This window comes from Marmota flaviventris, chromosome 14 (genome assembly GCF_047511675.1).
Source record: "Marmota flaviventris isolate mMarFla1 chromosome 14, mMarFla1.hap1, whole genome shotgun sequence".
In the NCBI taxonomy this organism is placed as follows: domain Eukaryota; kingdom Metazoa; phylum Chordata; class Mammalia; order Rodentia; family Sciuridae; genus Marmota; species Marmota flaviventris.
Genome location: NC_092511.1, coordinates 5,996,090 through 6,009,948, shown reverse-complemented (window position 1 = coordinate 6,009,948; position 13,859 = coordinate 5,996,090). Strand labels below are relative to the sequence as shown.

General features: G+C 35.8%; 1 protein-coding gene across 3 annotated transcripts in view; it reads right to left on the bottom strand.

Annotated features, from left to right (window-relative positions):
* Cpsf3 (cleavage and polyadenylation specific factor 3) overlaps positions 1 to 13,859 on the bottom strand; it is a 35,815-nt gene that overhangs the window by 8,586 nt on the left and 13,370 nt on the right. For 2 of the 3 annotated variants that reach the window (XM_027937829.2, XM_027937830.3), the window contains exons 8-14: positions 11,867 to 12,042; positions 10,670 to 10,828; positions 9,347 to 9,493; positions 6,322 to 6,474; positions 4,674 to 4,782; positions 3,223 to 3,321; positions 1,906 to 2,000 (exon numbers count right to left, since the gene is read on the bottom strand). In XM_027937829.2, the coding sequence (XP_027793630.1) occupies positions 1,906 to 2,000; positions 3,223 to 3,321; positions 4,674 to 4,782; positions 6,322 to 6,474; positions 9,347 to 9,493; positions 10,670 to 10,828; positions 11,867 to 12,042 (938 nt within the window). The remainder of the gene's footprint in view (positions 1 to 1,905; positions 2,001 to 3,222; positions 3,322 to 4,673; positions 4,783 to 6,321; positions 6,475 to 9,346; positions 9,494 to 10,669; positions 10,829 to 11,866; positions 12,043 to 13,859) is intronic. The other variant, XM_034636018.2, reaches the window with a different exon arrangement.

The window sequence follows — 13,859 nt, the reverse complement described above, 5'->3', positions numbered from 1 at the left end:
AGGCAGAGCTCTGGCACTCACCCAGCCAGCCAGGGACTGTATAGGCAGGGCTACTGGTTTTAGCGTTTTCACTGAAATTAACTAATAATGTTGAACATCCCTAATTTTCTTTTTTAATCATAAAAGTATACTAAGCACTTTCTTTGTGGCAAGGTGTTTTATACATATTATTTAATTCTCATAACAAATAGTACAATTAGGGGCTGGGGTTGTAGCTTAGTGGTAGAGCACTTGCCTCTCATATGAGGCACTGGGTTCAATTCTTAGCACCACATAAAAATAAGTAAATAAATAAAAATAAAGGTATTGTGTCCATCTACAACTAAAAATATTTTTTGAAAAATAGTACAATTGATTTCATTTTATAAATAAGAAAACTGACTCTAAAGTAATTTGCATAAGATTATTGCTGGTGCTGGATTCAAACTCAAATTCCTAATAGCTTTGTTAGATGCACAGGCAGCATGGTAACAGGGTAAGATGTGCATGTCTGATACTGGGGATGGAAGCCAGAGCTTTGCGCATGCTAGGTATATGCTCAATCACTGAGTTATACCCCTATCCCCTATGGGGTAACATTTTAAAATATTACTTCTGCTTCTTACTGGAAGACTAAGATTCCCTGACGCTCTTTCATGTGCCAATTATTCTAACAAAGCTTCCCATATACCAAAGTTAGTGAAACCAGGTGCATAATTTTAGGAATGAGCACACTCCCTAATTTTTGCTGCCTCTCCAAAGAGCATTTTTACAAGTAACAGCAGGCACTTGAAAACCTTTCTAAGATGTTTTCTGATTTCTTAACTCTAGAAACAAAAATACATTCTCTAATAGTATTTAGTAGAAAGAGTTGAATCAATCTCTCTAATAATTTTCCTTTTTCTGATCATATTTTACATATTATTTTATGTAACTTCATACTAGAGAAACCCATTCCTTTGACACTTTCATTCTTCTTCTTCTTCTTTTTTTCTTTTGATACTGGGGAATAAGCCCAGGAGTGCTCTATCACTGAGGTATATCCCAAATCCTATTTATTTTTTATTTTGAAATTGGGTCTCACTAAGTTGCCTAGGCTGGTCTTGAACATGTGATCCTCCTGCCTCAGCCTCCGGAGTCGCTGGGATTGCTGACATGCACCACAGGCTTGACATTTTCTTTTGTTGTTTTTAGCCTTCTGGATCAAATTTAGGCTTAAATCACAAAACTCTAGTAGGATCAGAGCTGACATATCTTTTCAAATTTATTTTAATCTTCAAAATACCATTTTTAAGAAGTGCTACCAGACAAGTTTGTCTGCTTTTATTTTTTTATTTTATTTTTTTGAAGGTAAGACATCTCAGTTTTTATCTTTTAATTTATTGATTTCTGATGGAAACTGATTTTTGTGGGTATGGACTGTATTTGTTATCTGCTGTTAACCATCTCCAATTCTTCCTATTGAAATATGCTTTTATTTTTTTAAAAAAAGGTCTTGCTAAGCTGCACAGGCTGCCTTTGAACTTGTGATTGTATTCTACCTCTGCCTTCCAAGTTACTGGGATCATAGATGTGTACCACCACATCCAGCATGTTTGTGTTTTAACAGAATTCAGTTTCTTATGAATTTTATGACCTTTTTATCTAACTGAAATATTCCTGCATACCACAAAATCAGCTGAGACTCATGTGGCAGACTTATTGAACCCAATAAATATTAAGCTTTAACTTATTAGTAGCAATGTAATTATATAGAAAATGTCCAGTTACATTATATTTAAAGTTCATCTTGGAAGGAAAAACATAAACTTATTTCCCAACTATTTTTTCCCCTGAATGGGAAGCAACTAGTTTTCTCTATAATTTACATGTAAGCATTTTTTAAAACTTTTTTCCCTCTTGTTTAGGTAAATGATTTTATCTTACTTCTAGTACCACCATGCCCGGTTCCTGTATTACAGTAATATTTTTGAATACTTTCAGAGCAGGTTTTTCTTGAATTTCTAATTCTTCTACATCACCTAGAAAAAAAAAAAAAAAAAAAGAATTACATTATGTATGTAATTTTCTAATCATCTTTCAGAGGCATCACTTTATCTGCTTATAGAGATGGATTAAATAAAGTTAATAAATAATAGAAAAATTAATAGCATAATGAAACAGCTAGAATTTATTTTAATTGCTTATAGCAATTAAAGATATAAATACATATTATAAAAACTCATGTACAAGAGATAATGGCCTTCTGCTAGCATCTTAACACACCAGTCACTTTACCTCTGACTTCATAAATTTATTCACTGCACAGGAACATTCTATTGTTATTCAATATCAAAATTTTCTGGTCTTCTTTCTGTCCTCTTAAACAAGGATTAATTCAGACATATTTTATTAATTTTTCTATGTTATTATCCATAATTCTAGTGTAAGGATTAGAGGTGAAAAAAGATTTTCCTTATACTGGTTTGTTTAATGGTAGCACTTTACTATGTGTATTCTGATGGAAAGCAATTTTATAATCTGAAATATCATTGCTTTATTAGAAAGTTCCTGCCTCTCATTATATTAATACATAAAAATCTGTAACTCAAAATGATGAAAACAGATTGAGTGGGCTTATTCTCAGTGGTCTTTGGCCAAAGCCCATTAATTCTTATAAAACCTGCTAAATAGATCAGTAATGATGAAACTAGAAAATCTGTTTGACTCAACCAAGAGAAAAAAAGAGATAAAATTTAGATATAGTCAACTAAAATATATTTTAAACACAAGGAACAAGACTACTGATATTTTTAGAGTTGTAAATACATTAGAGATAAGAGGTATCATGGGATTTAAAAAAATTTATGAGGGGCTGGGGATGTGGCTCAAGCGGTAGCGCGCTCGCCTGGCATGCGTGTGGCCCAGGTTCGACCTCAGCACCACATACAAAGTTGTTGTGTCCGCCAAAAACTAAAAAATAAATATTAAAATTCTCTCTCTCTCTCTCTCTCTCTCTTTCTTAAAAAAAAAAAATAAAAAATAAAATAAAAATAAATGCTTTAAAAAAAAAGTTTATTAAAAAAAAATAAAAATAAAAAAATTTATGAGTATATTTTCAACTAAAGGTGATAATATATATGACCATTTGAAGTACAAATAGACTTCTGAGACAATTATCGAAGCTGAATAAAATCTTTCCTCAGATGTAAAATTACCTTACTAAAAGAGGTAAAATAATTAAATGAATTTCAATAAACATACCTGTCAATTTCTGCAGCTGGTAATAGAGCAAATTAAAGGGCCCAGTGTATGGTATGGCTTGGGTCTGTTTCACAGTGCTCATGGCCAAGTCGGTATAATCTGAAGAGAAATTAGAGTAAACAGACTTTAAGAAAATAATACTAGTTTCACAAAACACAATTTATAAAATACCAGGGGTTAAAAAAAAAGAAGTGCAAGCAAATTAAACGAGAACACACTTCTGAAAGCTATCAAAGTGCTCCTACAAGTCCCTGCTTATGGCCTCCTGCCCTGCTAGTTAAGTTGGGTTCCAACTCTGGGTAAGCAGCCTTGCCCTCAGAACCATCAGGTTCTTGGACTTCTCCAAGCAGTGCGTAAGCTGCCTTCCACCTTCTCTTCTGCTTGGCCAGTGTTTCCCAATTTGCAGAGCTCTTGCCATGGCTCCAGGCCAGCTCTCCTCATACACCCAGCACTCGACATGTGCCTGAGCTGTACTGTGATGAGCACTTTCTAACACTGCTTCTCTCATTACACTGAGCTGTAAAAGGCTGTGACTTGATAAACCTTCAGTGCTTTAATAAACCTAGCCCCCTGCAGGGCATAGGAGTAAGAGTTCACCAGGTGGTGAATGAAGGAACAAGTTTCACACTTACCTGTGATACTTTGAAAGCTGACAAGTGGCCTGCCTCACGGATAAATTCCTAAATACATCTGGTATTTCTTATTCCTTAGTAAAGTTCTTAGAATTTATACCAACATAGAACTCAGTAGAAATGTTTATAAACTTCAGGAAAAAAACAACTTATAAACTTAAATCCAATCCTGTCTAGGTGCAAACCTCCATTTTTCTCTACAATGAGCTTCAATGTGTATATACTACAGTTTCTGACCATATGGTTGATGTTACTTGGATGATGGGCTTTAATTTTTTTCCCTTTAAAGAAGATTTATGAAAGATTTTGTTTCTTCATCCTGATCGTTGTTTTGGAATGGTGGAGAACGAACAGGTCCAGCAAGTGATGTAAAACTACAGATTCATTAAGTGTAGCTCAGTGGTAGAACACACACTTTACCATGCATGAATCTGGGTTTCATACCAAACAGAACAAACCAACCCTACAGATAGTTAAAAAACAAAATGTTCACCTGAGAAGTACAAAGTTACTTCAGAAAATAAAAACACCATGCACTGATGTAAAGGGTAGAAAACAGTGGTATGAGGTCAGTAGGTCAACCTGAGAGAGGCGAACATGACCTCAATTATGAAAAGAGTGACTTCATAGATAACTTTAATGTTTCAATGGTTCAGAAAAGATTTCTTCTTCCACAAAGCTATTTAGACGACTTATCTATTTTTATTTCATTATTTTGTTGTTACTAAATATTTGGCCACTAAATTAAAGAGAGGTTTTCATAGATTTTTCTTTCAATGCTGAGGTCAAATAATATCTGATATTGAACAGTATACTTACTGGACAGGTCACAAGGAGAAAGTATATGATAATTAAAGTTTCTTTTAACAAGTATTCCTGAGACCCGCTGGCCTTGTTCTGGTTTTTTGTCTGCTAAAAAGCCCATGACCTATTAAAAAAAGAAGGGAAAAAAAAAAGAAAATAGAATGCAGATATTTAGGCAGTCATTGACAACCACTAGACCTTTTAACTACAAAAACAACATGTGAATTTAACTTTGAAAATTATAAAACGCTATATTTTATCTCTCTATGTCCAGGTTCATGTCCAAGCCTAACAAGTTCTCAAAGAGAAGATCCACAGGGATGGATCTGGCAAGAATGGCTGGGTTCAGTTCAATTCCAAACAGCTCAACAACAAAAGTTAACACTTTATTTACTTAAGAAAATTTTTTTGTGGTTCTGGAGATTGAATTCAGGGCATGCCAGCAAGTCTTCTACTGCTGAGCCATACCTCAAGCCTGCGATGCTTTTAAATAACTAAAATTATCAGAGAACAATACTCCAATAAGTTGTTTAGCTTTTCCTGATCTCAGTTCAATGTGGCGTCTCTTAAATTATCTGATTCCAAAAATTCTTTTGTCCCTACGTCACTTCCAGCAGAGTTTTGAGAAATACAGTTCTAGATTGTTCCATTGAATGTATTTTTCTATAGACATAAGAGAAACATCATGACACTGCAAACCATTAGGATTTAGGCACAGGGGCTGGGGCTAGGGCTGGAGCTCAGCGGTAGAGCACTCGCCTAGCACGTGCAACATGCTCACGGGTTTCATCCTCAGCACCACATAAAAAAAAAAATAAATTAAATAAAGGTATGTGTCCAACTACAACTAAAAAAAAATATTAAAAAAAAAAGATTTAGGCACAGATACAAAACACTTGCTCTTCTTTGGAAAAATCTCACATCCTAAGTTTTGCTAATTTTTGTTTCCCCTCCATTCAATTATAAGAAAGGCTATTCTTCAGTTTGTTTCTTCATGCCTGGCTCATTATGTATTAAAAAAATGTTGTAAAGTTAACATATGTCTGATACCTAAAACTTCATATAAATCATTTAAAAGCTGGCCTTAAAAGTATCTTCAAAAGATTTTTGATCAACAGAGGTAAAAATGCAGGCTTCTTCCAATGAATCCCTCTTTCATGCCAGGTAATGTTTTCCTTAACTATTTCAATTTTAAATTCTGGAAGTATATTTCACCCTGAAAACAATTAATTTGGGGCTGGGGTTATGGCTCAGTGGTAGAGCGCTCGCCTCACATGTGCAAGGCCCTGGGTTTGATCCTCAGCATCACATAAAAATAAATAAAATAGGTTCTGTTATATCCACATAACTGTGTTTAGATAAGGGGAGGGCAGAACATCACGGCAGAGGAGTGGCATACAGTCATGAGCACACTTACCCTCCAACACGGGGAGGGGAAGAAGCTGGGGCTTTGGATCGGGGAGCTGTCAGATTCCATGTATTAAGACCTAATCTACCTGGAAATTTCCCATCTGAAGAAATAACTTAGTAGAACAAAAAGCACCAGGATAACATCCTTGTAGTGTACTAAGTAGAAACGAGTATTCATCTTGATTTCATTAAAGAAGGTCCATTTTCTTAAGAAGAAAACACACAGCCAGGAATAGAAGCCACCACCCTTTACCTTGGCTAGTTTTTCTCCTCTGAAGTTTAAGGTCACAGCCTCTGTATTCCGAGGATTGTGAACCTCTATGTGAACTTCATCATTATCTTCATATTCTCGAATCAGTGCTGCTTTCAGTCTGGCCATTTCATTCTGTTCTCCATGGACTAGAATCTACATAGAATAAATTTCATTTATTTATTTTAATTAATTTTTTTAGTTGATAATGGACCTTTATTTATTCATATGTGGTGCTGAGAATTGAACCCAGTGCTCACACATGCTAGGCAAATGCTTTACCATTAAGCTATAACACCAGCCCCACCAGATAAATTTTTAAAAAGCACAGGAAACATCCTCTATTGAAATAAATAATGGCCCTTGACTTCATTAACTAAATTCATGAACTAGAGATACCCCTGAAGTTATGAGACATTGCTGCTTTTAAGGACCTCTCACCAAACTTACACAGATTTCTTCATTCTGCTTGGCTTTAAAAGTTATGCAGAACTACTTTGAGAGTAAAGAAACTTCTTTATCACTACAAAGATACATGACTTTTTTCTACATTTCTAGCTGTGTCTGTGCTCTCATTTGTAAAGATCTGGACCAGGTAACCTCCACAGCCTCTGCCAGCTTTAGATGCACATGGTTAAACTACTACTACTGCTCCTGCTGTCTCAGGAAATTTTCTTCAGATTTCCTAGTTTGAGACTTTTTGTGTATATAGTACTGTGGATTGAACCCAGGGGTGCTCCACCACTGAGCTACACCCCCAGTCCTTTTTTATTTTATTTTGAGACAGGGTCTCACTAAGTTGCCCCAGGCTGGCCTCAGTCTCTATAAAGTCACTGGAATTATGTGTGGGCCAACACACCCAACTTAATTTTAAGACTTTCAAATGAAGCTTTTGTGAAGGTGGGGGGTGGGATATCCTGATATCCCCTTCTGTTTTTACAACTATCATACTGGCGACCAGTCTTTCTGCTGACAAAAAGGTCACTCCTTGCCTCTAGAGCAATGGTAGAAGGTTCTCGTCTGACTCACGAAGCATGGCCAACATGGCTCCTATGCAGAGGTTTAGCACCTAGGACATGGACACAAATCTTGGCCCCACTGTTTACTATTTGTGTATCCTTGGCTAAGTTACTTAACATCTTGGTTTCTTATTTACAAAACAGATATTGGAGGCAGGTGTGGTAGCACTTGCATCTAAATCTCAGTTACTCAAGAGGCCAGCCTCAGCAGCTCAGCCAGACCCCAGTCTCAGAAAACAAACAAATACCCCGCCCCCCGAAAAAAAAAAAACCCAAATCAGCTGTTGGTTGTGATAGTTAAACAAGTGGATTCATATAAAACATTAATATGCCAGGTGCAGTGGTACAGGCCTGAAACCCCAGGGGTTCAGGAGGCTGAGAAAGGAGGATCATGAGTTCAAAGAAAGCCTCAGGAATTTAGCAAGGCCCTAAGCAACTCAGTGAGACCCTGTCTCTAAATAAAATACAAAAATGGGCTGGGAATGTGACTCAGTGGTCGAGTGCCCCTGAGTTCAATCCCTGGTACCAACAAAACAAAACACTAATATGGTACCTGGCACTTGACAAGCATTCAATAAATGCTACCTATTATCAACTACTACAACCAACACTATGAGAATTATAATTTTATCAAAGCTATCCTTTTTTTTGCAGTACTGGGAGTTGAACCCAGAACCTTATGCATGTGAAGCAAGCAATCTACCACCGATCTACACATCCAACCCGTAACTATACTTTTGATAGAGCTGGTTATTGATAAAGGTAGGTATCAAGTTCAACCCAAAAACTTAAACTGTAAGCAGAGATAGAATCTGGAGTGATGAAATGGGGCTGAGGACGAGGTGCTGACAATGGAGGAAGAGAAAACAGATTTTCCTCCTGGGCTTAAAGATCCTAGCGAATGTCTATGAAGCACAAATACCAGAAAACACACAGGTGGCGTCTCCACTGTACTCAAATTCTACAAGCTACACACTAAGGAGGTGAATGATTTTCTCCATCAAAAAATCTGCTCATTAAGGGCCAGTGGCAAATTCCTGTGTGGACGATCATGCTAGAAAGAATTAAAATAAGAGTACATAAGAAGATGTTCTCTATTTAGTCTTTGGGGAAATGAAACTCAAAGCTGCAAGGTGAAAAACCTAAGTATCTATCAATCCATCAGATAAATGGATAAACAAAGTATGATATTTATGGAATATTACTCAGCTATAAAAAGCATTAAATAACATGCTGTAACATGGAAAAATCTTGGACACATCCTAAGTGGTAATTCCTCTCACATGAAATACCTAAAATAGTTAAATTCAGAGAGACAGAAGATAAGAGCTAACCTGGGGTGGAAGGGAAAAGGTAACTAGAAGTCATAGTTTAATGGATACAGAGTTTCTGTTTGAGGTGATGGAGTTTTGAAAATAAAGACTGGTGACAGTTGTATAACCCGACAATGTGGTTAGTGCCACCGAATTAAACACTTAATATATTCACAAAAGGAACTTCAACTATTTTCTACAGATGCATGTTCCACAAGTGTTCCTCCTTTTAAGAATACATATTATTTTCAGTTTATTCCGCTAATTCCACCAAAACATATAACCATTATTTTTATGATTACATGAAACTTAAAAATATGAGTAATACTAATGAGCTATACAGTAATATGTTTAATATCTATTTAAATCTTGAATTTTTAACTATAAGAACTTACCTTTCTCCTCTATCCAAAGTATTCTTACACTACTTAATATTATTTCAATCATATCCTATAAGTGCTTTAGAGATATGTCCTCTCATTCATCCCCATTTACAAGGAGGTTAAATAATGTGCCCAGGTTACATAGCAAGCTAGGGATGGAGGAGATTCAAAATAAGCAGCTGGCAGTGCAAAGGATCTGCTCAAAGCTGCTGCCTGATCTATAAATTGCCTGCTACAATTTCTTGGGTATGCTCCCCCCATAGCTATTATAAATCTCTCCCATAAATATTATAATTCAAAATCAGAGACTAACCACATGAGGCGGTTTCAAAGCACGAATAAATTCACTGGTTTGCTGGTAATCTGTGTGAGCAGAGAAAGAAATGTAATCAACGGACATTTTCAGTGGTAACTTCTGCCCAGACATGGTAGTGATTTCTTCAGGTTCAGACATGATATGCTGTTAAATACAAGAAAACAAAACAAACTATCCAATTAGAAAAAGAAAAGGTACACTTCCATTTTTTTTCATGCAGCCATAACTCTCATGTTAAATTTAGAACCTTCAGTACAAAAAATCATTATCAACTTAGTAAGTAATACTCATTTTCTTGGTCAAGTAAACATTTAACAAGAAAGTAAGAATCTAAGACTCAATGTATTTGGAATGTTGGCAAGTGAAAATTATTACTCTTATGATTAGAAAGATAAACCTGTATTCCTAACTCTCCTGCTATGTAGTCACTTCAAATATCAGGATTTATATAAGGTAAAGTAATGAAAATGATCCAAGTGAGAAACTGCATTGTATTTATTTCTTTTTTTAAAGAATTTAACCTTTATTTTATTTGTTTTTATGTGGTACTGAGGATTGAACCCAGTACCTCATACATGAGAGGCAAATGCTCAACCACCGAGCTACAACCCCAGCCCCATGATATTGTATTTCTTTAGATAAAATAGATATTAATGGTAAGAAGAAAATGGGATGGTTGGATATTTATAAATTGCCTCTGAAGTTTTGCACACTTTTCTCTAATGTCCACACCCTTAGGAGCTAAATTTGGCCTTTGTATACCAATGGGAAGATGAGCAGTCAACCAGGCACATTCTTCAGTTTTTAAGAATACTTCACAGGTTAAACATCTCTACTCTGAAAATCTGAAATGCTCCAAAATCCAATGCTTTTTGAATGCAAAAAAGATTAGGAATGCTCATCTGGTGAAGTCTATGCAAATGTTCCCAAATCCCCAAATACCAAAGTCTCCAACACTTTTGGTCCCAAGCACTTTGGGTAAGAGATATTCAATCTGTATTAGTAAACCTCTTCATTAGATAAAGGTCTTCAAGCATTTGTCTCAAATAGGCTCCTAACCTTTTTTTTCTTTTTACTTGCAACCAGCTGACCACTTCTCACATTTCAATGTATGCCCTAATCTCTTCAGGAACTTGTTGTGACATTCCATGTCTAATTCTTCATCCTTCAAACATCTCTAGTTACCTACTCCTATCCTTATTTTTTGAAATCAAAACTTGTATTTGCTAAAGAACTACTTCAATGGAATAATATATGAGGATATTGCTACCTTTGCAACTCTGATTAGGAGTAACACAGTACCCTGAGACTATAACTGACCTTGGCAAGTGTCCCCTCTACACAGTACCCTGCTATGATGACACCATTCCTCTTATCAGTACACCAGCTTTCAAACAACTCTCTGGATAAGCCACTTTGCATCATGCCTGGAGAGGCCATTACAACACTGGGACCGATGTCATCAAAGTGGTCCATGCTCTGAAAAAGACAAAAGATGGCAAAAGCATGTTAACCACTAGGACTTGACAAAGCATTCCTCATTTTTGAAGAATAAGAGTAAGGTAAAAGATTAATCATACTATGGAAGGGGCTGGGCAACACAAGTACACATTTTAAGTCCAACTGCCAAACTCCTAAACACCTTAGGCTAAGAAAGAGGAAAACAAAGCAGTTGATCTTCAAAGTTTTCTATGTATAGCTCGAGGGCCAAGAGGACCATTTCCAATGTGCAAGCAGGCAGAAATTTAAGAGTGAAAGGGTTTTTACCCATCCTGGAAAAGAACCCTAAAAGAATTTTGCAGAAGACTCACAATAGTTTTAATGAAAATTTTGAGTATGTTTGGAAATCTAACAAAAAGTTTAACACTGTTCCTAGGGAAAACGTGGCTCTAATTCTTAGTTACCTTATAAAATAAAGCTTACAGACAAAGCCTATTTAAAATTTAAAGACCATTTACAACTTAAATTATTTTGGACATTAATTACTTTATTTAATTACTTTATGAAAGCATCAATTTGAATGAAATGATACATTTTAAACTAAATTAAACCAGATTTTATTAAATGTTTTGAAAAGTGAACATATGGGAATTTTCATATATGGAATTTGTAGTGCAAATCAAAAAGATGATTAGGGACCTGGGGATGTAGGTTAGTGGTAAAGCAACTAACTGCTTAGCATACAGAAGGCCCTGAGTTCCATCCTGAGCACCATTAAAAAAAAAAAAGAAAAAATTACATTGAAATGAGATATTTTTCTTATCAGAGTTTTTTATTCCTATGGTAGAAGAGATCCAAGTTATTCAGCAATTGCAAATACTGAGAACTATGGAGCCAGGAGCAAAATTTGGTTAAGCAAAAAATAAATGCCAGCTGCTAAAGCTCTGAAGTACTGCAGGGAAAGGAAGTCTACTAGAGAAGAGCCAGACTTCTGCAGGAGGGATTCAAAAGCCCTCCCACCACTGAGAACTGACCATCTTCTACCCATCAGTGCCCCTTCCTTCCACAAGCACTCACCTTCAGATTGCTAATGTGTTTGAAAACGAAGGGATTATTAATGTTGATCTGCTTTCGGATTTTATCATTCATGGCATTTACATACGTCTGGTACACAGCCATACACTTCTTGGCCAGAGACGATGCATAATATATTGGGATGTCATGTAGTTCTGGGTGATTCTGCCAGTACTCATCTGGGGCCATTTTACAAAAAACATCAGTTTGTCATGTGAGTAAGTCATTCAAATAGAACTTGGTACCCATAACTAATTTTTTAAAATTCACAATAATGAAATAAAGTACACGTGTCTATTTAAAGAGTTCTAAGAAAAAATATCCTGTTTCTACTAACTTAAAGTTACAAATCCAAAACTTATTTCTAACTACTGGAATAAACCTAGAAACAGGCTGTGATCACTGACCAAAGAAGTAGAAGCTTTTACAAATTATTCGGTGTAAGTTTATCCTGAATAATAAACGATAACTTAATATTCCAGAGAGATACTACATCTTGTTATGATTTTTTAAAAAAACATATCATTACTAGTTCAGACTTATCACAGGCTAATTACAAAATATGACTTCCAAAAGTAAACTGATTTTAAACACTTAAAAAATTATAATTACTTTATCATTTTTTAAAAAAACTAAGAAGTAAACCATTTCTGAAAATGAAGCTGTGGGCTGTACATCTTCAAATGAAGGCTTATTTTAAGGGAAAATTCTCATGAAATCCCACAATTTTATAAGGCAGTATGGCCAAAACACGATTCATTGTACTAGATGCATCTACATAAAGGAAATGTCTTAAATGCCTACTATGTGATTTATAATTACCATTTCTAAATTTTTAAAACTTTATCTCCATTTTATAGATTAGAAAAGTGAGACTAAGAAAACCCTGAATAGGCAGCAATGTTATTTTTTACATGTCTTAGTGATCTGTCTACCTAGGGACAGGGAATTTTCCTGTAATGCATGTTGTGAATATATTTCCTGGTTCATCCCCTGGCTTAGCTTGTTAGGTTTTTAGATGTAATTAAAATTTTTAATAGTGTCAAAAGTTTTTGACGTTTTCTGTATGATTTCTCACATACTGGGTAAAGCCGACTGTATCTAAAAGATCACATCACAATCTACTGTTTCTGTATTTTTTAAAAAACATTTTTTTAGTTGTAGATGGACACATATCTTGATTTCATTTACTTATTTTCTATGTGGTGCTGAGGATCGAACCTAGTGCCTCACGCATGCAAGGCAAGCACTCTACAACTGAGCTACAACCCCAGCCCTACTCTTTTTTGTATTTTTATGAACAAATTTTGAATAGTGAGAAAAAAAGTCGGGCAACTTGCCCCAGGCTGAATGGCTGGGACATAATGATGTGTGAAAGCAGTGACTGGAATGGCTGTCCTCTTTCTACTTTGCCTTGTTGCCTGGGAGGACAAGGGGCAAAGCCACCCACACACAAAGAGCACTGGCACTTGAGCGTGTCATGATGCATGCTTTGACAGTGGGGCTGCCAGATGAAAATACCAAACACCCACTTAACTTGAGCTTCTGAGAAAAAACAAAAGATTTTTGGCATTGGAACATTAAATATTTGGGACACCCCCACTAAAAATGTTACTCTTTATTCATCTGAAATTAAAATTTAACTGGACAACCACACTTTATTTGCCACAGCTGGCAGCCCTGGGAAGGGCGACACCTTATTTTGTCCCAATTCATGATCCTCCTGCCTCAGCCTCCTGTTCTTCACTTTACTGGTTATGAAGACTTCTCATTTCAAGTCCTCTAAGGACTGATTTGACCTGCAGTTAGAAAGAGGACCAATCAGAACCAAAAGACGACTGGACTGGATTAGGATTTAGGAAATTAAGCATCCAGAACGTAAGTGTCTGTCAGATTTGCCTTTGACTTGGGATCACTGATTTCATCTTCTCTTTGCTTCTCTTCCTTTCAGCATAAAAGGGAAAATATTCATCATTGCCATCACAGTGACAGCTTA